At 41.9% G+C, this 24,078-nt stretch overlaps 1 protein-coding gene across 7 annotated transcripts in view; it reads right to left on the reverse strand.

The window, feature by feature from the left end:
* Nucleotides 1–24,078, reverse strand: part of GRK5 (G protein-coupled receptor kinase 5) — a 223,558-nt gene that overhangs the window by 56,899 nt on the left and 142,581 nt on the right. For 6 of the 7 annotated variants that reach the window (XR_012160063.2, XM_078853867.1, XM_078853871.1 and 3 more), the window contains one exon: nucleotides 17,961–18,038. Coding sequence is in view for 5 of the 7 variants with exons in the window: in XM_078853867.1 (XP_078709993.1) it covers nucleotides 17,961–18,038 (78 nt within the window). In the remaining 2 variants the exon portion in view is untranslated. Of the gene's footprint in view, nucleotides 1–17,960; nucleotides 18,039–21,640; nucleotides 21,706–24,078 lie in introns of all 7 variants that reach the window. The other variant, XM_078853870.1, reaches the window with a different exon arrangement.

A 24,078-nucleotide genomic window follows, 5' to 3' on the forward strand; every position in this document is an offset into this window, starting at 1 on the left:
AACCCGGCTAGGCAGGGAATCATAGAACCATAGAATATCAGGGTTGGAAGGGACCTCAGGAAGTCATCTAGTCCAACCCCCTGCTCAAAGCTGGCTGGGGGCGGGGGAGAGGTGTACAGCCACTTTCTGCGACTGCACTCTCCACTCCCACCCCAGTGGGCGGGAAAGGCCAGCATAAACCAAGATTTAATCTGACCCAGAGACTGACAGGGTAGGAAGAGGTAAGCAGGGCTTGTGGAGTGGGTGAGCTAGTGAGGGACAGATTGAGGGGGATAAGGTGAGAAAGGCAGAAGAGGAGAGGAGAGTGCAGTCAGAGAGGAGGCAGAAGAGAGGTATTCTAGAGACTGTTTGTGTTTCGGCATGGCGTGGATCAGATGTGTGTCACCCCCATGAGAGAAGGGGCCCCAGTACTGTCCCATCGCACACACATTTCATTGGTCTCTTTGGTAAGGCACAAAGACGTTTGAAAATACATCTTTTTTCCCCTGACCTTCAGAGCAAGTTGCATTGTAGAGAACAGTCAGTTTCAGATCATGAGCAGCGGCATCAGTTTAAGTAACCGACAGCTGGGTTTTCTTTTCCTACCACAGAGTCATCTGGGTCTGGCTGAGGCAAGCCAGCTGAGCACAAGGCTTCATAGTTCCAGAATATTTTTGTTTCATATCACAGATATAGGAATTGATATTGGGAGTGGATAAGAGCATGAGCTGCAGCTGTGTTATTATTAGTATTAATTCTTTATATTGTGGCTAATACTTGGGATAACTTCCTTAGACACTGACAACATCTATCCTGCCCCCAGTCTGGGGACCTATTGCTTTCAGTTGGGCAAAGGCCCGATTCCACCTCTCCCTCAATTGGAAGCATGCTGCCACCCTGCACTGCAGTGCCAAAGGAACCCTCACCCCCCTCCTCTGTGGATTCTAAGGTTCAAATACCCTTCTTGGGGAAGAGATGGCCAGCCCTCTGTGGAGATAGAGGTGGTTAGGGACTATTTAGAAAAGCTGGATGTGCACAAGTCCATGGGGCCGGACGAGTTGCATCCGAGAGTGCTGAAGGAATTGGCGGCTGTGATTGCAGAGCCATTGGCCATTATCTTTGAAAACTCGTGGCGAACCGGGGAAGTCCCGGATGACTGGAAAAAGGCTAATGTAGTGCCAATCTTTAAAAAAGGGAAGGAGGATCCTGGGAACTACAGGCCAGTCAGCCTCACCTCAGTCCCTGGAAAAATCATGGAGCAGGTCCTCAAAGAATCAATCCTGAAGCACTTGCATGAGAGGAAGGTGATCAGGAACAGCCAGCATGGATTCACCAAGGGAAGGTCATGCCTGACTAATCTAATCGCCTTTTATGATGAGATTACTGGTTCTGTGGATGAAGGGAAAGCAGTGGATGTATTGTTTCTTGACTTTAGCAAAGTTTTTGACACGGTCTCCCACAGTATTCTTGTCAACAAGTTAAAGAAGTATGGGCTGGATGAATGCACTATAAGGTGGGTAGAAAGCTGGCTAGATTGTCGGGCTCAACGGGTAGTGATCAATGGCTCCGTGTCTAGTTGGCAGCCGGTGTCAAGTGGAGTGCCCCAGGGGTCAGTCCTGGGGCCAGTTTTGTTCAATATCTTCATAAATGATCTGGAGGATGGTGTGGATTGCACTCTCAGCAAATTTGCGGATGATACTAAACTGGGAGGAGTGGTAGATACGCTGGAGGGGAGGGATAGGATACAGAAGGACCTAGACAAATTGGAGGATTGGGCCAAAAGAAATCTGATGAGGTTCAATAAGGATAAGTGCAGGGTCCTGCACTTAGGATGGAAGAATCCAATGCACCGCTACAGACTAGGGACCAAATGGCTAGGCAGCAGTTCTGCGGAAAAGGACCTAGGGATGACAGTGGACGAGAAGCTGGATATGCGTCAGCAGTGTGCCCTTGTTGCCAAGAAGGCCAATGGCATTTTGGGATGTATAAGTAGGGGCATAGCGAGCAGATCGAGGGACGTGATCGTTCCCCTCTATTCGACATTGGTGAGGCCTCATCTGGAGTACTGTGTCCAGTTTTGGACCCCACACGACAAGAAGGATGTGGATAAATTGGAGAGAGTCCAGCGAAGGGCAACAAAAATGATTAGGGGTCTGGAACACATGACTTATGAGGAGAGGCTGAGGGAGCTGGGATTGTTTAGCCTGCAGAAGAGAAGAATGAGGGGGGATTTGATAGCTGCTTTCAACTACCTGAAAGGGGGTTCCAAAGAGGATGGCTCTAGACTGTTCTCAATGGTAGCAGATGACAGAACGAGGAGTAATGGTCTCAAGTTGCAGGGGGGGAGGTTTAGATTGGATATTAGGAAAAACTTTTTCACTAAGAGGGTGGTGAAACACTGGAATGCGTTACCTAGGGAGGTGGTAGAATCTCCTTCCTTAGAGGTTTTTAAGGTCAGGCTTGACAAAGCCCTGGCTGGGATGATTTAACTAGGAATTGGTCCTGCTTCGAGCAGGGGGTTGGACTAGATGACCTTCAGGGGTCCCTTCCAACCCTGATATTCTATGATTCTATGATCCTCCGGGCTTCTCTCTGAGACACACCCTTCCATGCTCCCTAGGGCAAGATCTATTACTGGCTCAGCTGCATCAGACCTGCAGCTACCAGCTGGAACAGCCCTTTCACTGGCAGGCAACACCCTCTCCTCCCACTTTGGGAACCCTACACAACACTCCTTCATGCTGCGAGTTACCACACCAACAGTCCTGGCCTTGTGGAAAAAATCGTTCCCTACCAACATGTCCACTGGGATGTCCTCTAGCATCCCCACAAGTAAATCGCTTTCCAAACCTTCCCACTCTACATGAACCTTTGCTAGTGGTACTGGGAACCTTTCCGGCCCCACCCCCCTTAATGCTGGCCATTTGCCCAGGTAAAATACTAACCTCTGAGACCACACTCGATCGAACCAGAGAGAGCTGGGCCGCAGTATCTCTCCAACCTAGGCACTCTGTGCCATCAATTCTGACAATCTTAATGAGTTCCTTGTCTGGTTCACCAGGCCCAGTGTCCACCAAGAAGGTGTGATAAGTTATGGGGGTACCCTCCGGTGACTTGAGGCTGAGGACAACTGAGCCAACATGGGACAGGGGAGGTTTATTCTCCTTCTATCTGGGGCAGTTATACTTCAGGTGCTCTACAGAATCACAGTGGAAGCACCTTCTAGGGTCTCCTGTTTTTGAGGGTGGTTTGGGACAGGTATGGGAGTGCCTCACCTCCCGGTCATCCTCCCTTTCCCCAGGAATAAAGTGGTGACCTGGCTTCCCACCAAACCTGAACCCCTCTGCCTGTGACTTGTTCCTAATAGGTGCTTGGGATTGTTCAAAATTATCTGCAAAAGCTGCAAGTTCTTTGACCATTTCTACCTTTTTATCCCATAAACACTGTTTTACATCATCATTAGACATATTCAGAAACTGTTCCTGAGCAACCAAATCACACATTGCTTCAAAGTTTGTAATACCTTTTCCCCTCATCCACTTATCCAGTAAATCTCTCATTTGGTTCACATAAGCCACATTACTTAATCCAGCCCCTTTCTTAAGGCTTCTAAATTTTACTCTATAAATTTCAGGTGTAATCTGAAACTGTTTCAAAACCAATTCCTTAAATTTACCATAATTGGAAGCATCACCAATTGGCATCTTATTGAATATGTCTAGAGCTCTCCCAGTCAATTTTGCAACCAAAGTGGTCATCTGTTGATCTTCAAGAATTGCATGGAGCATAGACAGCCTCTCACAGGTGATGAAATATTCAGCAATGTCCCCAGACTCATTGTACGCTGGGCACAACCGCTCCCACTTGTGGATTTTTGGAAGGGGGGGCCCCTAGTGTAGGGTTCTGTCTCTTCCACTCCACTGTGGCCAGTTGATGCTTCCTCTCTTTTTCTTTTTCCTCCTGTTCTTGGCTAACTTCTGCCTGGCTGCTTCTGCTTCCATTTCTTTGTCAGCCTCCAGTTTTGTCCGTTCTCGGGCTTCCTCAGCCTCTAGCTATCTCAATTCCATGGCCCTCTGATGTGCAGCCTTTTGCTCACCCATTTCTATCTGTTTCAATTCTATCTGTCTCTATCTACATCTTTTCATTTTCTTCTATTTACAACCGGTAAAGCTCCAACTTTTTGGTAGCTTCACTTTTGCTCTTTTTCCTGCTTTTCCTGTCCCTACTTCTCTTTCCCAAAATAAGCAAACAGAAAATAACAAACCAGTAACCACTTTGTCTGTTGTGTAGCCGACACACTTAGAACTCACTTAAAATCACCACCAGTGTTTCAGAGCAACATGCTGTACATATGACCCTGCTCTCTGCATCACTGTGTCGGGTTGGACCCCTTGTCCGGGGTGTCACTTGATGTACTGGGGTTTCACTGAGCCTGTTCTGCCCCACCAGCCTGGATTCCCTCTCCCCGTTTTGCTGAATTAGGCTCTCTGGCCTCTTGCAGCACACACACACAGGTAGGGCCACACCCAGCTGCAGACACTGACTGAAGTCAGCTCTGTGTGAGAGGACTCACCCAGCACTCACATGAACACTCCTTTTGGGAGATAAACCCCAAATAATACTGTCTTGCACTGTATAGAAAGATCTGCACAGCGCAAGCTCATAAAAATTCACCCTCTCCCTCAATGTGGAGAGAGATGTGCACAGCTTTTTGTCCCCCCAGATATGAATTGCACAAACTGGGTTATGTTATAAACAAGAAATATGTTTATTGACTACAAAAGGAAATTTTAAGTGATTATAAGAGATAGCAAACAGATCAAAGCAGATTACCTTAGTAAATAAACAAAACCTGCAAACTGAGCTTAACACACTAGATAGGTAAGATATAAATTAACAAATTCTCACCCTGAGTGATAAACAGGCTAGCAGATTCTTAAGGCACAAGATGCCTTGGCTTTCCCAGGTTTCCATACACAGACTAAAAATCCTTCTAGCCTGGGACCATCACTTCCCACAGTTCAGTCTTTCTTCCTCAGGTTTTTCCAGGTGTGTTGTTGTCGGGAGAGTGAGGTCCCCCCATGACGTCATTTCCCCCCTTTTATACCTTCTCCCCACTTGCTGGAAAGCTCTTTTACTGTGAGCTGGGTCAAACAGTTCCCATTGTGTAGTGCTATCTCTGAGAGGTTTCTAGTATACACAGTTCCTGGGGTAATCCTTGTGCTTGTGTGCATTTCCTCAATAAGCCATTAACATAATTTGGCCTTTTTACTGTCATACCTGAAAGGTTGTGTGTGGGTGTTTTCAACTTCAGGACCTGTTTCAGCAACCCATACATAGCCAAACTTCATAACGTCACACACGATGACAGCACATACAATCAAATGAGATATTACTGTCTAACAGATCAAGACTTTTAGGATGACACCTCACAAAGCATGCTTTGTATAAGACATATCCTAATTACATGACAGTGGTGAATATTGGGGTATCAAGGTGTAACAAGCACAATTATTACTAGAAGTTAGATCTGTGATACCTCATTATTGGAAAAGGACAGATTTCTCAACATTAGTGGCATGGAGAAATAAAGTATGAGAAACTTATTCAATGGGAAAAAATGACAGATAGTCTTTTGTTCAGGATCAAGTAGATTTTACAATATGTGGTTACCATTTTTGGAATTTGAATAAAATATATATACAGATAATGATAAGATTCATTAAACACAAACAGGTCTTTTAAAGGTAACAATTGAGATTATGAATTAGATTTGTTACTACTTATATGGAAAGCTCATGTGTGTTAATAATGATAAAATAAGAAGTTAAACAAGAGAATAGAATAGAAAGTTCTCTTTCAAAAGCCTCATTTTCCAGCCACACATTAAAGGTTCCAGCCAAAAATCAAACATCTGTGAGAAGAAGTCATGGTATACCTCACTTAGTTTGAAGAAAATCAGAACCAATCTACATTTTCCTGCTTTTGCTACATTTTGGCCTGACCTCAGCACAAACCCCAGAATCAAATACCATTAGGAAAGTCTGGATTTTAGAATCCCGGTTTGTCATCTGACCCTCCTACATATCATAAAATAGGCCAACCCAAACGCCAGATCTGAAGGCTGTGACACTTGTGAGAAGTTCAAACCTGACCTATCTCTAGTTCAACTGAACATATTTTTCTGGTTAAAAAAAAAATTAGATAACTGTTATCAACAATCATTTTTCTTTTGTGCCTGGCTCAGATTTCTGTTCCCATACAGGACCTGGCAACAGAGGCAACAAGATAATATGAGAAAGTCTGTTCTAACAAGCTTTCCTATTCAGTTTAACGTGCTCAAGAGTTTTGGATGAGCACCCAGCTCCTCAGCTGCTTATTGGAACTTTTCTACCTTTTGACATTCTCCCATCACTGGTGAGTCGTCTAAACATTAGCAAGCAACCTTATGTTGCAATAGTCATAGCTTGGCTTGCTCTGGTAAACCAAATGTCATTTGTTCCATAAAAAAAATAAAAACTCATTTACAACCTCGCTGTTATTTAACGGCTTTCTAGTGGGAAAACAGACAGACCACTGCCCAAATTAGCTCACCCCAGACATAGGACCTGATTCTGAAACTGTTATGCGTGTGAGTAACTCTTCCTTTACAAGCTGCGCCGCTGGAGCCACTTGCATTGAGTAAGGTTTGCTCATGTGCATTAGATGCCTGATCCAGCTTCCACTGAAGTCAGAGGCTTTCTTGCTCCCAACTGCAATGGGAGTTGCATTGGGCACAAAGTTTGCAGGCTCTGGCCCTCTTTAATAATGAGCTTCACTACATAATAGGTCAAAATCCTGAGAGGGAGGGAGGAAGAGAGAGAGTGTGTGTGCGCACGTGAAATGAAAACCCTACAGGCAGCTTGCTATTTGAGGGTATTAAAAACAATTGGGAAATGAGTAAAATTAATATAAAACAGGATGCTGGGTGCCACTTTTACTGAAAGACTGGAAACACCCACATGAGAGCAGAACAAAAAGTCACACAAACACCGACCCCTTTTAAGAAGGGAGTCCCCTGATCACGTGTACCATGTGAACGGCCAGTTAGATAACACGCAGTAACTGCCATCAGAAGAGAATGGAGAAGAAAGATGTTTATTGTTCAGGATGACATGCTGTTTACAGTGGCATATTCTGCTCTTCCTCAGTTTTATCTGTTGGACAAACAACAGCTGTTTTAGGATATTTAAATTACGATGCTAGGATTTTGAATTGGGTCCAGGCTTTAGCCTGATTAAATGATATTAAGTTAATTTACAAGCAGAGGCTTGGCATGCAGGTCAAGTGCTTTTAACATGTGTAGTTTCCTTTTAAAAAAAACAATTTAAAGTTGAGTGCTTTGAAAGCCAACTTTCCACAGCATGAATAAGCTGGTTATGTTTTAAACCCACCTGCCATCAAAGGAATTTTTGGAGGTTCATATACTTTTTAAAAGAGATTTTTCTCCAATGAAGTTTTAACGCATTTAAATACATTTTGTGTATTTATTACTTGTGAGACAAAAACAGTGTCTTAAGATGCTGTTGTGATTTTTGGATCTGTTAAAACAAAACACTCTAATGTTATTAGCAAACTGATTTTCCCACTCAAATTTTACCAGATAAGAGCATAAGTCTCATGGCTCACATCGTACATCTGCCAAGCCCATTCATAAAAGGCTATCTGGTTAATGTAGCTTTTAGATGGAGAAATCAGGAGGAAGGCATCATATTTAACCTCACTTTAACAGTCACTCTTAAGGGGGATACTGACAGCAGGTACCAACACAAACAGGCTAAGTGTAATCTGCATTATCCCTGTGTGAGTTTTTGTCTCCTTCTACTGGCTGCAGTTGATCAGTCTGCTACTGCTTTTAAGCTACCACAGATGCTCCTTTAACTCAAGAAGTGGAACACCACCACACCTCCGCGCACATGCTTTTAGATCCAGAGATTCTAGGTTCAAGTCCCATAGATGATCCCCACCAGCAATGTTGTTATAAGTGTTGGCCCATATGGAGATTTGAACTGCTGAGGACCTCTGATGTTCAGGACAAGCTTCCCCAGTCAATGTGTGACCCATATATACCAATCTACGTTATGTGGGTTATACAACCATGGTGGGAAACTTGCTTCTTCTCTTCACCCAACGCCATAAGAAATAAGCAAGCTGTAATAAGAGACATACTTATGCTTTGAGGGCACAAAGTGCGTCTCCTCCATTTCTCAGATTCCCCTGCCAGACAGTACACTATTATTAGTATTAATAATAATTGGCTACTTCAGTCACTGGCATCATAGTGTTTTGACCAACTTTGTAAACTTTGTCCAGTATGTTGGAATCTCTTCTTCACCCAACTAATTCCGAGAGGAACAATGTCATGTGCATAACATCTGCAGAACAATTTTCAGGAGGGAAGTGAAGATTATCTTCCCCCAATGGAAGAGCAGGGGGATTGGCAAAGCCAGGGGTGGTTTTAGATTTTATAAATCCTTGTCAGCTGGGTTTGGGTTTTGAAAAACAAATCCAGGGTTTTTGTTGGAATTGGATCCAATTTTATCCGAAGTGCAGAAGTTCAGGGTTTGGGTGTGAGGTAGAAACTCAGACAAATGATTAGTTTTAGCCCATTGCTACAATATTGGTAAGCAAACTAGAATTGCCTTCTACCTAAGCTGCAGTTTGGCCAGTTATGACTGCCATGGGATAATGGCTTAGGAAAAGAGTGGACATACTGCCCTCCTAGCTAATAAAGGAAAGGTTACTGCAGCAGAGGTTACTTTAGGTAAATGTTGTGTATCCATAAAATTCAGCTTTACAAATTGTTGTTGGTTAAACATCCAACACATGCAGATTGAATGCTGACATCTCTAGAAAGCAAACCATCTAACTTCTCGGATACACTGGCTAGAACACAGTCTCCATGACGCTAGTCACTGTGAGTTAACAGCCTGTGAGGCCTGCCCAGATCGAATGACTCACATGCTGTCCAGTTGTACACATTTTGCTGACATGATTCAGCTGGCACAAGTTTCCATTTTTCAAAGGTCAGACCAGAGTAATTCTGTCAAACCTGAGCCAGATAAATGGCCTTTGCCCATGGACCATGTCATCTCAGTGATTTTCCTGACCACACATGACAAACTGTTGAGAAGTGTCTGCTCAGCAAAAAATATGAACCTGAGAATTTAACCCCGCCACAAAGACAAGTCAAGCGACATTTCTTTAAAATGTGAGCAGTGCAGTTATTGTACCTGGCCCAACCTTTTAGCCACATGAAAAAGTGTTCTACCAGAATAGCCCTGTCAAATGTACGTCAAATGAGCACAGAGGAGTGCCCATAGATTTATTTTAGGACAGTGGAATAGAACAGACTCCATATCATTTTCAATAGGATATCCAGCAGTTTGTCATCATTGCAAGAACCAGAAGTCCTAAGTGTTTAGTTAGCTAGAGTATGAATTATAAACACTGGGTAAGGTATTAGGGAACAGGGCTTGAACAAACCATGGGAAAATGTCATTTACTCTGAGACAAGAGCAAAGAAACTCCTCATCAAACCAGTTGTACAATTTTTTTGTTTAGATTCCACTAACACGCAGTATTACAGCTTGTCCCCTGTAATTGGAAGAATGCTTATTAATAGTAAAGCCTGATTATAAAGCACTAATTTGAGTAGCAAGGTCACTGGACTGCTGTTCAGAACCTTTGCCAAAATGGGAACATCCATGTGAATCTATGGAGATCTGCTTGTACAGAAAGCACACTGCAAAGTTTACTTCCCAACTTCCTTAGGACTGAGACACTCGGATCGCTAGAGACATTGATTATGCTGTCTCTGGAACGACAACAATTACATATTGATTTCTCTGGAGACTGGATTATATATTGATTATGCTAGATACAAGGTGGAGGCTCAAGTTAAACACTCACCACTGGATGGTCACTACATAGTAGTGAAGTCAATAAAAGAAGGAACGACAAATTCATCGAGTCAGAGGGTGAAATCCTGGCCCCACTGAAGTCAATGACAAAACTCCCATTGACTTCATTCAAATCACGATTTAACCTAAAGTATTTGGCATCCTAAAAGTTTTGTAATAATTCTAAAAGCTGCTGTGAATAACATTCGCAGCTGGTAAATACCCATGGCCACTCTTAGAACCCTGCAGCATGTTGTGTTCACATGGCACACCACACCACATGCCCCTTCTGTGTCAAAAATCAAGTGCTTTGTCGGTAATCTGATTAGGGGACTCTTGTGCAGTCTCAGAATGGTTCTACGACCAGTTCTGCAGAGAGCCACTCCCCTTCGTACAGGCTCCCACCTCCACTGTGACATGCATCAGGTATGTCCTGTACAAACACTGCACACACAGTATCCAGTGAAAGAGAATGTACTGTACTGTATGGTGTTGCTCTTTTGTTACCATTGAGACATATAACTGGAAAGCGAAAGCCCAGCTGGGTATATGACCAACCGGCTGGATTTGCTTGAGAATGCAGTGTTCTAGAAAGCAATCCCAGAAAGTTTGTCTCTCAGAACACTAAGCCTCTGTCTCACACTAAGCTTTCTAGATTGTTTTTATCGGAACTTTAATTTCTTCCTTCTGGGCATCAATTTCCAGTGACTTTCAACTTCGATTCATGGCTGCTCCAAAAAGTAATTACTGAATCTTTCCTGCAAGGCATTTAGCATAACTAAACAGAGAGATAGCAAGAGGTCTCAGAACTATAGTGCAGTTCTCAGTGTGATGTGACCTGTCCTTCCATAAATGGGATATAGCCAATATCATTAAAAAGTGATACAGTGAGTCTTCCTCATGGGAGATGGAAGGCAGCAGTGATCCGAGAAGATGATTAATCCAGCCAGATGAGTGCCTTGATTTTGCATTTATGTCACCAGTGGAAAAAACAAGAAGGGAAAAGAAATCTCAAGGAGACAACAATGGATGTGTTTGATAGTGGAAAATAAAACCCTCAATAGCAGGATTAAAATGATGCTGTGCAACAAGAAGTTTATTCTACAGCAGTGCGTGACTGATACAAACTCTGGGAGCACTAGACTCAAGTGGGAGAAGTTTGCCCAGCAGAAAAGGTTAACATACAACTGTAATTTCCTCCCATCCACATTAAAAATAAGTTGATATCATTGACAGAGCCTAATGTGAATGCACAGCACTCCTTAGCTGGTATACAAATGCAAGGCCAGACACTGCTGATGAGCCAATTTCCCCTTCACAAGACTAAGCCCTCCCTTCCTTATCCTATAATTGTTTGTAAAAACAAAGGGCACTTTTTTTTTAAAACAAAATACCCATTGCTCTCCCCTCACTGGAATACAAGGAACTATATCCTTGTCCTATTCACCTCCTGAAGAAAAGGGAAAAAATGGTAAACATGGCCTTTATTCAGTGCATTTCCTGAAGGAAAGGTGAATGAATAGGAATTCAGATAAGAAAACGACTGCAGTTACCGTTCTGCGGATTCTGTAAAGTATATTAATGGGAATAACAATGCACATTAGCCATCCGATTCAGTAACATTTTTAGTACCCAGCTGAGTCCAAATATAAACTGTAATGGCATATGGAGAATGTCTTAAGAGCCATTTCAAATCAATTTGCTTTTATATAGCATCTCTCAGACAAAGTATCTCAAGACACTGCAGAGAGAGAGAGAGAGAGAGAGAAAATAACGACCTAATGATTTAGTAGAGTTGGGTACAGTGGTTCTCACAAAGACAGCAAGACAAAAATGATGCAGAGAGATGGCATGCAAAGCTCTTATTTAAAAGCAGTACTAATGTAAGTATACCTCTTTGCCTGCTATTACAGTGGGGAGGGCGGGAGTCAGGTACAATAGGAAGCCAGGCAATGAAGTAAAGCTGTGTTGGGTTTACTTATAACTGTTCTATGACTACTCTTGTGGACTTTCTATCCATAGACAAGGTGGAACTTAAATCTCAAACATTTCCATTATATCAATGAGTTTATGAAAAGCCAAAACACAACCTGCCAGTGAAATCAGGAAAATAATGTTTGTGAAAATTCACATGAACATTTTTATCAACCCATATCACAGCTTCAGAAATTTGCTTTCCTTTCAGGCTTCCAAGGTGCTTCAGCCTGTGCCCTATGAGTGGGACTCATCTCTCTCATGGCTAGTTCTATCAAACAGGAAGGTGTTGAGTAAAACCAGTTAGGAATTTTTAGAAGAAATATCTTGTGTTGAAAAATGCCAGTTCGACAAAACCAAAACTTTCCATGGAAATATATTGGTCTTTGAAAAAACTTTCATTAGAAAGGTCTCTGAGTTTCAGGGTGGAATTTCTGGTCAAAACCTGAAAGAGAAAGAGAGGTCTTGATTTTGTTCCAATGAGGAACGAAAGGAAATTCTGAAACCTCAACATTTTTCACGAATCAGAATTCTTGTTTTCTGGCCCACCCTAGAGTTGAGTACTTTATTTGTAGCGATTGTTAAAGCTTCCCTAAAGGGAGTAAGGTGCCATCCTCCCTGAAACAAGCCACTAGTGAAGAAACTCTCTCAAAGCTAACTTAGCAGACAATTATTGCCCAGTCCTTAGTCTTTCCTTTTTGGTGAAGTCTACTGAGAAGGTTGTGCTGAGGCAACTTTGAAGCCATCTGGAGTCTTCACATTTCCCAGTTCCTTTCAGATGGACATTCTGTCTGGGTATGGCATGAGATGGCACTCATATTTTTGGATAGAGGTCTCTTCTTAGTGATGGACAAAGGCCTGGTCCATGCAAAACTGGCTGTTTCTGTTGCCAGCCTTTGATACAGTAGAACATGAAATTTTGTTGACTCACCAGTGGCCCTTATCTGGGGAAAAGGATAGAACCCTGAGGTGATTCCATTCTTTCCTCTTCCAGGTATCCCCTAGAGAGTTTTAGGGTAATTGTTCCTCTGCCACAACAGATCTCATATGGAGATCCCAAAAGGATTTATTTGATCTCCTCTTCTTCTCAACAGTCGTGTGAAACCACCAATTAAGACAACAAATCAGTTTACGTTGAGGCAGCATTAGTATGTAGATGCAGTTCTAAGTCTCATTTCCATCAGAGCCAGATAGTTCAATACCTCTGTTTTCCCAGGTTTTGGCTGAGACTGGGACTTGGATGTGAGTATGCTGGCTTCAGCTTAATTCAAACAAGAAAGAGGGAATGTTAATGCATCAGGGTAAGGTGGAAGAATGGAGGATATCTACCTGGAATTACACCTGAAATTACAGCGGTCTTCTGTGGCCAAAAGCACCTATTTTTATCTGCATCTGGTTAGGCAACTCTGCAGCTTGCCATGGTGAAACATTATTTTGTGGCTTGTGGATTGGATTATTACAGTGTCCTCTAAGTGGGGCTGTACATGGAGACTATCTGGTGGCTACAGCCAGTACAGAATGAGGCTACTTGCCTTCTTTGTTGTATTAGCCATGGCAAACATATGAGCACTTTTCTCCTTGAACTGCACTGGTTACCTATTTGCTTCCAAGTTCAATTCAAGATGTGGACTTTGATCATAGTCTGAGTCATGATTATTTGAGGCATTGCCTCTCTCCACAACATCTGACCGGAGGTGCTGAGTGAGCACAGCCTAGATTTGATTATCTGGGGGCTAGTGCTGAATATTATCAACAGGCAGTCTTTTACTCTGGAATTTACTTCCCCTACTGATCTGAGGACACAGTGCAAGGCCCATCTCCTTTCAGGCTACCAGCTGTGTGAGTCACATGAGGATTTTGGAGGTAGTGAGGTATGGTCTATTTATTTTGGGGAAATGGTTTCTTCCTGTTATTTCTATGATATGTGTAACTGAGCGTATTTTAGAGTGATGATATATTTTATTTTGTTATACTTGTAACTCTTTCTAGTTTCATTCCTTATACTTGAACTCACTTAATCCTATGTATATTTTGTTCATAAATTTGTTTTATTTTTACTATATACCAGCTCAGTGCTGTGTTTGAAGGGAAGAGTGTATTTACCCCAGTTAAGTTAATAAGCTGTAATGTGCTTTTGTCTCCTTTAAAGGAGCAACAAACCTTATTATAACTCTGAGTGGCCCTGGTAAGGGCTGGACACTCAGGGCACACGGTTGTAGGGAAATTTGGAACTGGGAGTGTGTTGGGGTCACCTTACTCGTTGTAACCCAGGCTGGTGGAAGCCAGAGTGGGGCTGTAGACAAGCTGCTGTGGGCAGAGCTGCTGAACCAGGGCTGTGGTGGGCATGCCTACAAGCTGGCTATGAGCATCCCATGATATAATGATGATCTATTATATGTATTGCATCCTAATGGGCATGGCACAGCTATAACACTACAAACTACTTAGAAATCTAAATAAAAATAATCATAATTAATAGCCAGAATATGGAGTCAGCATTTTAGTTTGATTTTGCTTCTGATCCTGCATTCCAAAAAGCAGCAGCAGCAACAAATTTACTCTGATTTTAAATTTGAACCATCATTCCAAGAAATAAATCAAGAACATCTATAATTTTCTTCCATCAATCAAGCTTTATGCCAAACTATTTTTATACCAAGACAGTGAGGTTCTTTGAAGTACAGACATAAACCTGCTGAAGAAAAATGTTCATCTGTAAGCAGAAGGTGTTTGAATCTGAGATAACTTGTCTATTTTAATGGGCAGGTAATTAAACAGAGAAATGCAAACCTCTAATGAAAAAGAGCTCTTCTTTGCTGGTTTGGATGGTACCCCATCAGGGCATCTGTTCGATATATTTAGGCTATGTCTACATTGCCTCGCAGTTCGGACTATGGGTGTGAGTGGGGGGTGAATAGCAGTGCACACTCTCCCACTGTAACTCCACCATATAGATTCTAAAGGTGTGAACAAAAAAAAGTTCTTAGTTGGCATTAACTAAATGCTGTTTTGGGGGCAATGTAGACAAGCCCTTAGGGTCCTTGAGAAAGGAGGAGATTTGGATTAGTAAAGCTAGTAACCAATCTGCAGAGGTGGCACAATTAGTCTAGCCTCTGGGAAATATTTTCTCCTCCATATGGAGTTGCACTGAGGTCATCTCCAAAAAGAAACAAAAATGACACAGTATCTTCTTCCAGTAATAACAAAGTGAAGGGCTAAGGCTAGCGCAGGTACTAATCTCCCACCTCTGGAGACCTGGAGTTAGGTTACAAAGGAAGTAATATAACTTCGCATTTCTATAACCCCTTCTACCTAAGAATCTTAAAGGAATGAAGCCTCACAACACAGACAAGTGAGTAAATATTATGACAGGACACAGGATGGAAACTCCAACTCCGGAGTCTTAATATATTTAATAAATCTTGATATATCTTGATTTTAGTAAGGCTTTTGACATAGTCCCACATGGCATTCTCATAAGCAAACTAGGGAAATGTGGTCTAGATTAAATTACTATAAGGTGGATGCACAATGGTTGAAAGACAGTACTCAAAGAGTAGTTATCAATGGTTCTCTGTCAAACTGGGAGAGCGTATCTTGTGGAGTCCCTCAGAGTCAGTCCAGGGTCCAGTTCTATTCAATACTTTCATTAATTACTTGGATAATGGAGTGGAGAATACGCTTATAAAATACACAAATGACACAAAGCTGGGAGGGGTTGCAATTGCTTTAGAGGACAGGGTTATCATTCAAAATGACCTTGACAAATTGGAGAATTGGTCTGAATTCAACAAGATGAAATTTCATAAAGACAAGTGAAAAGTATTTCATTTAGAAAAGAAAAATCAAATGAATAACTTCAAAATGAGAAATAACTAGCTAATCAGTAAAGGATCTGGGGGTTATAGTGGATCACAAATTGAACATGAGTCTACAATGTGATTCAGCTGAGAAAAAGGCTAATATCACTCTGGGGTGCATTAACAGGAATGTTGCATGTAAGACATGGGAGGTAACTGTCCCGGTCTACTTGACACTGGTGAGGCCTCAGCTGGAGTACTGTGTCCAGTTCTAGGCACCACAGCTTAGAAAAGATGTGGACAAACACGTCAGCGATGGTGGTTTACTTGGTCCTGCCACAGTGCAGGGGGCTGGACTTGATGACCTCTTGAGGTCCTTTTCAGCCCTACATTTCTGTAATTCTATGATTCTTCTTTGACCTCAAGACCATCCTTCCTTTTGATGAGAAAGAAATGAATTTGCTACGAGAGGCGGTTACTGCTCAAGAGACTGTAGGTTTGTCTACACAGCAATCAGAGGTGTGACGGCAGCACATATAGACAAACCTGAGCTCACTGTGAGCTAGCTAACTCAAACAACAATAGCAGTGAAACCATAGCAGAAGAGGCAGCAACACAGGCTGCACACGTCTGCCAAGGACCACGGGGATATACTCAAGCAGCTAGCCAATCTTGCTGCAGCTTTACTGCTGCTATCATTCAAGCTAGATAGATCAAAGCTAGCTTGGGTATGTCTACAAGTGCTGCAGTCAGTCACAACTAATTGCAATGCAGACATACCCTCGGATTGCAGTGGTGCTGTTGGTCAGCACTGAGGTGGATTGTCAGAGATGTTTGGGGATACTGCACCATTCCTGGTCATGCTTAAATCAACCCAGTGAGCACTGACCTTCTCTTGCTTTGATTAGTGCTCAGATGTCACTAGCATCACCAACACTCACTTCTCCACTGCAGAGAAAAACAAAGCAGGTGTTTCTGGGGCAAGAGGAGAATGATGGCCTTTAAATATTCAACCCTCATCCCTCATTACTCTGCAACAGAGACTTCAACCTAGACCACCACCTTGGAAAAATAAAACCCAGTGGTAAACTTGGGGTCTATAATGAATGGATAGCAGCAATTCATACCAGCAGCATCTCTTCCTTATATACTTAAAACTAATCAGGTTCAGTAAATGAAACTAGGTTGCAGACAACTCCCTGAGAGAACTTAAAGTACACAATCAACTTTATCATAGGAAAATGATTGACTGGAAAAAAAGGTGGTCTGCCCTGCCCCACCACCTCCAAATCACACTATATCATTTAAATGTTTTAAAATGCATTTAGTACAACATGTAATATGTTATCCTTGGGGTTAAACGCATTCCTCTTGTAAAATCATCTAAGCGGTGGTTGTGGGACTTAGTTACTCTTAGGAAGCTTGAAACAGCTGAAAGCCTACGATAATTCATGTGTTTGAAGCTCAGCGTTTGTTGCTTACTGGCACAGACTTCTGCAAAAGGTTAAATGTGGTCAGCAAATGAACAAAAAACAAAAAAGAACTAGTCCCAGCTGCAGCCTGCCCAAAATTCTTGCAGCAGCCTCGTGGTCCAGTTCATAATGCCACCCAGTGGACACAATGTTCACATGAGTTTTTCTCCTTCATGAATACCAAAGATTTAACAGCAAGGACTTAATAGGGAGAAAAGAATATGATTTCTGAGTATGAACCTATCCTTAAGAAAGCAGCTGAAGAATAGCGTTCCATGTCTTATGAGACACGCAGCTCCATAATGTATTTACAAGGGACAGAGATGCAACATTAAGTAGTCTAATTCACCAACCGATATATAGCAATTGCCACTAAAAAGCCACCACTCACCAACGCTTACGACATAATTGTGTCTGGGATGCCACCGTTTTTCCATTTGATTAGGATAGGAAATAATTGTGGAATCTGTTGGCAGATGTTTGCTTTTTAATGGTGCCCACTGTGTGAGGATTGTCTTCACACTGCATATGTGTAACTTCTACATAAAGGGAAGAGACCAGAGAAACCCTCTTATGCATCAATGAATGCATAAGGCCCCTAAAAAGTTCATTATCTTTCAAAGTGAATTTTTGGACTGAAATGTGACCCCACTTATACCTGGCTGTTTTACTTAACAGATTAAGTTTTGTTCTCTGGAAGATATTACCACTAAACTGCACACCATTGATTTAAGAGCTTGTAGCAGAGGAGTGCCCTGCATTCCTTCAGTGATATCATTTTGGCAGCCCCTTACCTTTGGTGTGAGGTATTTCATCATGATTTCCTTTCCTTTCTCTCCCAGTTTTTCATCTGGAGCAATTTCATACTCTGCCTGGAAAAGAAATAAAGAAAACATCAATATTTGTACTCATACTTCATCATTATAACTTCATTTTGGAGATGGCCTTAACTGAACATTCCACTTGAATAATTTGGAAGGCAAATATAATCTTCTGATGGAGGTAAACCTGTACAGTTGATCTAATTGAAAAGCAAAACACTGGTGTCAAGATGTTTTGACCAAGACCAAGAAAACGGTTCTCTGAAACTAGCCCTCTTTGACATGCCCACATATGAGTAAATTTAATTTATTTATACTTTATAGATATGCCAAGCCCCAATGTTTTGAAAACATTTCTGATAATTAAGGACCCCTCTCACGGAGCTTTATTTGTTTTCACTCACTTAGATGTAGGGAGTAGAAATTAATTTTTCCAAATCATAAAGGAGGATTATTTGTTTTGCTAATCTCTATGACAGAAAAAACTACTTTACTTAGACATAAGGAGAGCTCTCTCAGGAGGTAGGGCTTTTGGAAGCTTGGGTCCTCCTGTGGATTTTTAATTTTTTCTCTCAGTATAACACTCATTTCTCAAACTCTTCCCCTTCTGCAGAAATTTTGCCAATTTTTTGCTTTTCGATGCAGACTTTTGAAAAGGGATATCTCAAAAACCTGGGATATTTCAGGGCTTAGAAAAATAAAAGGGACTAAATGAAGAGTGATGTTCAGTACATACTGGAATCTTGTTTGATTTCTATTGGGCATTACAAAAGAGAGCACACACACTGCATTTTTAAAATATTATTCTAAGGATTCTGCATATCATACCAGCACTGATCTGTGGTAAATTTTAGGATAAACTTTATTTAGGAAACAAAATATTACTTAGGCTTCACTGAGACATTAATAATTTTACTTAAAATTCTTCAGCAATGCAAATCATTAAAAGACAAGAAAAAAACCCATTTAAAGCTTGCAACCCCAAGTAAGACAATAACTAAATGATAATGACAAATTCTTAGAGACATTCTAATTTGTCACTGCCTGGGGTACAAAATTTTAGTCTTATGATGAAAAGGGCTTTCTGGAAAAAAAAGTCAATTCAACATATTTTTATGAATGCTCATATTAGAAAAAGAATCCCAGAACCTCTTGCCAAACCAATTAAGTAAGTTGGTCTAATACAATCTGCCTGAGATGATAAATGAGGAGGAAGTAAAAGACAACATACGGTAGATCAGTCTGAACTGGCACTTGGAAGAACGCACTTCAGAACTGTTGCACACTTTAGGACATATACATTGTTCTCAGTTTCATACAATAAATCAGATGGAAGGCTATAACAAATACTCTAGCTAAACAGACCAAGGAATAACATGAAAACCGCGAAAGTAATAATAATGCTATTAACCATGTATCCGGCCAATGCTGATTTAGCCATTGTAGTTTAAGCTTAAGACTTTATACAGCAGGGTGTTCAAACTATCAAATTTAGTCTGGTAAATGACAATGACCAAAAAGAAAAGAAAACAGTACTGCTGATGAGAAATACACTGATGGTTAAAATCCACAAGTACAGTACTTCTTTCTTAGTAACCATGTCGGGGATGAACTGACTATGTTCTCATAAAACTTAATACAAGGGGCTTTTTTTTTAATCTTTCATTCAATACCCTGTCCATTTAGATGGTATCTGACTATAGGTCATTTCAGCTCTTGAACGCATGAACACTCCAGAGTGTTTATAGAATCTTAAGAGCATTTTTCTCCCAGAATCTCTGCTAAAGGATAAAACAAACAACCAAAAAAAAAAAAAAAGAGCAAATTAAAGAAGGTCGGAGAAGTTGCATTTTAGCTAGGCACTCACCGTTAATGATAACTTCAAAGACAGGCTAGGGGATTTTTAATTTAAAGTAAAGATTGAAATACAAAATGTCTTTTAAGAAGAGAAAATATTTGTATTTAAATTTAACTCTCTGTTCAGAAGATTGCCAAACACAAAAGCCAGAATTTATTGGTAATGTCTCAATGGAGAAGGATTTGGGAGCATAACTAAGCCCTCATAGAATCACAGAATATCAGGGTTGGAAGGGACCTCAGGAGGTCATTTAGTCCAACCCCCTGCTCAAAGCAGGACCAATTCAGCACAACTCATAAATCATCTAATAATTATCATTCATTGTTCCCTCAGCAGCTTTGAGATGCTAAATATTTTGCCATATCAGAGGTCTAGCAAACAGATCCTTTAAGCGATTTCAGTGGAACTGCATTCATAGCAAATGTTGGTCAGGTAGTTCATATAGTCTGAATTAATATAGCATTTGCTTCAATAAAACAGAGATCAGGAATTCAGGTGGTATTCTCAATATATGCATCATATATTGTGATTGACTGGCAAGTACCACTGCTCTCTACTGGATATAATTAGACTTGGGTACATGTGTGATGGTCTTGTTTTGTGGCTTAAACAGAGATTTTAGTTCATTTCAAGTGGAAGAAGCCTGAGTTTCTGAAATAGATTACAAATTTGTATCTCTATGCCATATATATTCAATTTATTTTAAGATGTTAGTGTCTGCCCATAGCTATGGATTGGTGCCAGAGTGTTCCATGGGATTCCTGTCAATCCTAGATGCCTAAAGATAAGCTTTGCACTGACTAAACTTCGGTAGTGAAAGTAGTAAAAGGAATTATGTCATGTATCTGTTGGGGGTGGATGTAAATCACTGCCTTCCTCAAGACAAAAGCAAACCTCCTCAACCAGCTGTGATTAATTTTCCGCATAGTGTGATTATTGTAATCTATTAGATCTAGTAATTAAGACACCCCCCCCCTTGAGAAAGCTACATCTGGTATAAAACACAGCAACTTGTCTGCTTAACAACATAGGATGCTGTGAACATGTCACCTCAGGGCTTTACTCTCTTAACTGGCTCCTAACTAGAGTCTAGTTCAAAGTCTCTGTTCAAATATTCAAAGTCCACCAGGGGATTGTCTCTAACTGCCATGAGAACGACTCTCCCTTTGCAACCATGACATCCCATTGTAGTTACCACAACAATGAAACTGTTGGCCAGTAGGCAAAGCAGGGAGGAAGACAGAACTTAAACAGGAGCAGGACATATGCTATGGAACTCCCTCCCGCAAGAAACAGGAATGACCATGGGCCTCACTACATACAGAACGAAATGCAAAAATCATTTCTTTGACTAGCTTTCCCGCAGCAAGTTACACACACACACTCTATACTAAGCCTATTTCTCCTACAGCTGGGAACAATGAAAGAGATTTTCATAATTATTTCTATTTTAAGTTCTCAGGAAGTGCTCAGATACTAAGGGGACAGACAGACAGACAGATATGAGAGTGAAGATCTGAAATGGGCCTATAAACCCTAATATTCGTGAGTGTTAACAAAAATTCTCCTTTCGCTCAAATGTTAAAAGCTGGGTTTTGATTTTTGGAAGAAGATCATGAATTATCTCCAATATCACTTGCATGCTATTCAGCTCTCCATGGACACCTGTGCATATTCTGCCATAGATTGTTACAATAGGAAGAATTATATAAATACAGACAGATTAAGCGCGTGGCCCAAGGTCACTGAAAGTTTGTTCTGGAGCCTGGATGAGTACTCAGGTCTGCTGACTCACAATCTTGTGCTTTAACCAGAAGACCCCTCCCCTTCTTCCTCAGCACTAGAAAAACTGGTTACAGTCTGAAAGTACATAATTAATAGCAATAGCATTATTAGTTACAATTGCAACATGGTGCACAATCGAAATTCCCTTAAAGTCCATTAAAGTCCACTAGGAAATTTTAAGTGTACCCAGCAGGGTCAGCATGGGCCAATTAGTGCACAGCACATTAGAGCACTTTAGAAATCACACCCCTGTAGCACACTGCGTAGACACGCCCTATATCTTAGTGTATGAGCAACCTTAATTCTGGCATTTTCTCATTTGAGTGCTTGCCTTTGCAACCTTAATAATATTCTTTTAACTTAGGTTTTTTATGGTGTGCCATTTCCTAGCTTGAAAAAATACACCAAAACTTAAATGTCATGTGGAGCCATATAGAGCCATGGGCCATCAGCATGGAATTTCGTAACTAGCAGCAGTAAAAGACTTATATTCCAGGTGGACATGCCAATACAGGAGGATGGAGACACACACTTTGCCCATGGGTTTCACAGCTATTTGCCAGATAGCAAAGGAATGTGGTGACTCAGGAGTAATAGGTTCAATTCCAGGTTCTGTAGACCCTTCTACCCCATCCCTCTAGTCTCTTCCTGTCCTCATCTGCTCCTATCCCCCCTCCACAGTCCCTACCCTGGTCCTGCTCCTGTCCCCTGACCTGGGCCTTCCCCCAGCTCATGCCCGTGTTCCCCTCTGCTCCTATCCTCCAACATCCTTGGTTCCTGCCAGTCTACACACTTCCTTCTGCTCTTGGCCCTTCTTCCCCTACCCCCAGCACCTGCTCCTAACCCCTCTCCTGCAAGTTTTCTACCCTCCTCATCAGCTGCCATGCATCTTTTCCCTCTCCCGCACCTGTTCCTAGCCTCTCTGCATTCAGGTCAGGCTGCTTCTGCCTTCTCCTCCATGCCACCTGGACACCAGCGGGGGGACACTGAGAGAAAAAGTTTCCCTGCCCTCGGTTTTCATAGCTGGCACCACTGGAGGAGCAACTGCAGTGAAAGTCCTGCTCAGCCCCTGCAGCCCAAGAATGGAGCATGCTCAGGCCCTCTGTTGGGATGGCACAAGAGCCGTGTGGTCAGCACACAGGCACTGGGAGGGGATGGAGCATGCTGGGAGTTGCCTGCAGGAGACTGCCAGCCTGGAGCAGGCTTGCTAAATGAGCTAACCAGAGATGCCTGGTGCAGGGAGGGAACCAGAAGCAGCTAGTTCCTTATAAAAGAGCTGAAGCTGTTGTTTGAGGAAGTAGACTCTGGGAAGTCTGCAGGGGAGTCAGATCTGAGCAGGACAGCTGCAAGCCAAACCCCCAGGTGGGTCACCCCTTGAGAACTCATAAAAAAGAAAAAGAACAAGATGAGCCCTTTTCACTCGCCCAGGCTCTGAGGTAAGAGCCATGTCTTGGACAGATTATTTGCGGGACTCTGAGTATTACTTTTGAGTTATTGCCTGAATAAACCCAGACCCCTATAAAGGTAGTGATTGGAGAAACAAGCACGTGGAGTCTTTGTAAAAGGGCTTGGAAGAAGGAAGAATAATAGGCAGAGCAGAAGCACCCCACCCACAAGGGGACACATGGGGGCAGCCTATTCTTCCACAGAGAATTTAATTGCCAGACTCTAACCAGTCTCTACTGAGTGTGTGCAAAATGAGATTTTTTTTAGAGGTTTATACCTTGACCAAATGTGGGTGGATTTTCACAAGGACAACAAAAGCCCCATCTCTGTTAGCAAGGCAACCCCCCCTGTCAAATTTAAAGTCACAGCATAGAGGTACTACAACTTTTCAGCTATATAGTTGTAACAATTTTTGTAACATGGGCAAAACAACATATTTTCCCCTAAACATGGTCTATGAAGTGGCTTAACCTGAGGCAGACATCCAGCATGGAAAATTTCAGCCCAAATGGTTAAAGTTTGGCAAAGTGATAAAGCAACTAAAGCCAGGATCTTATAATGGGAAGTATTGGGTAACCTTAATGGTAGACATCACCATCTGTGCTGTTTACCCCTCCCGCCGTCCCTCATATACACACACACTCTGCAGTTTGTATACCATGTACAGGAATCAAACTAAACAAATGAAAACAGTCTAGACGAAAGGGTAACTTTTAATAACTGGAATTAAAGTGGATGATTGTTGACCTTTTTTACCTCCCTTCCATATGTGTGTCTAGTGAAGCATTCAGTTGAAAAATTCCACGAGGTAATTGTACCCCCACTGCCAGCCCCTGGCTCCAGCAGAAACAACCTAGACAGGCAATTGGACTGTTCTCTATTCTTAAATCATGCAGCTTACATTTCTGCAGAATGCTCTTTTAGTTTAGGGCAGTGTAAGTAAGTACAATGTAGCTCTGCTCTTTGGTGGGTGAAATGATTTGGAATTTATTTTTCTCTTGA

This window comes from Lepidochelys kempii, chromosome 7, assembly GCF_965140285.1.
Source record: "Lepidochelys kempii isolate rLepKem1 chromosome 7, rLepKem1.hap1, whole genome shotgun sequence".
NCBI classification, from domain to species: Eukaryota; Metazoa; Chordata; order Testudines; family Cheloniidae; genus Lepidochelys; species Lepidochelys kempii.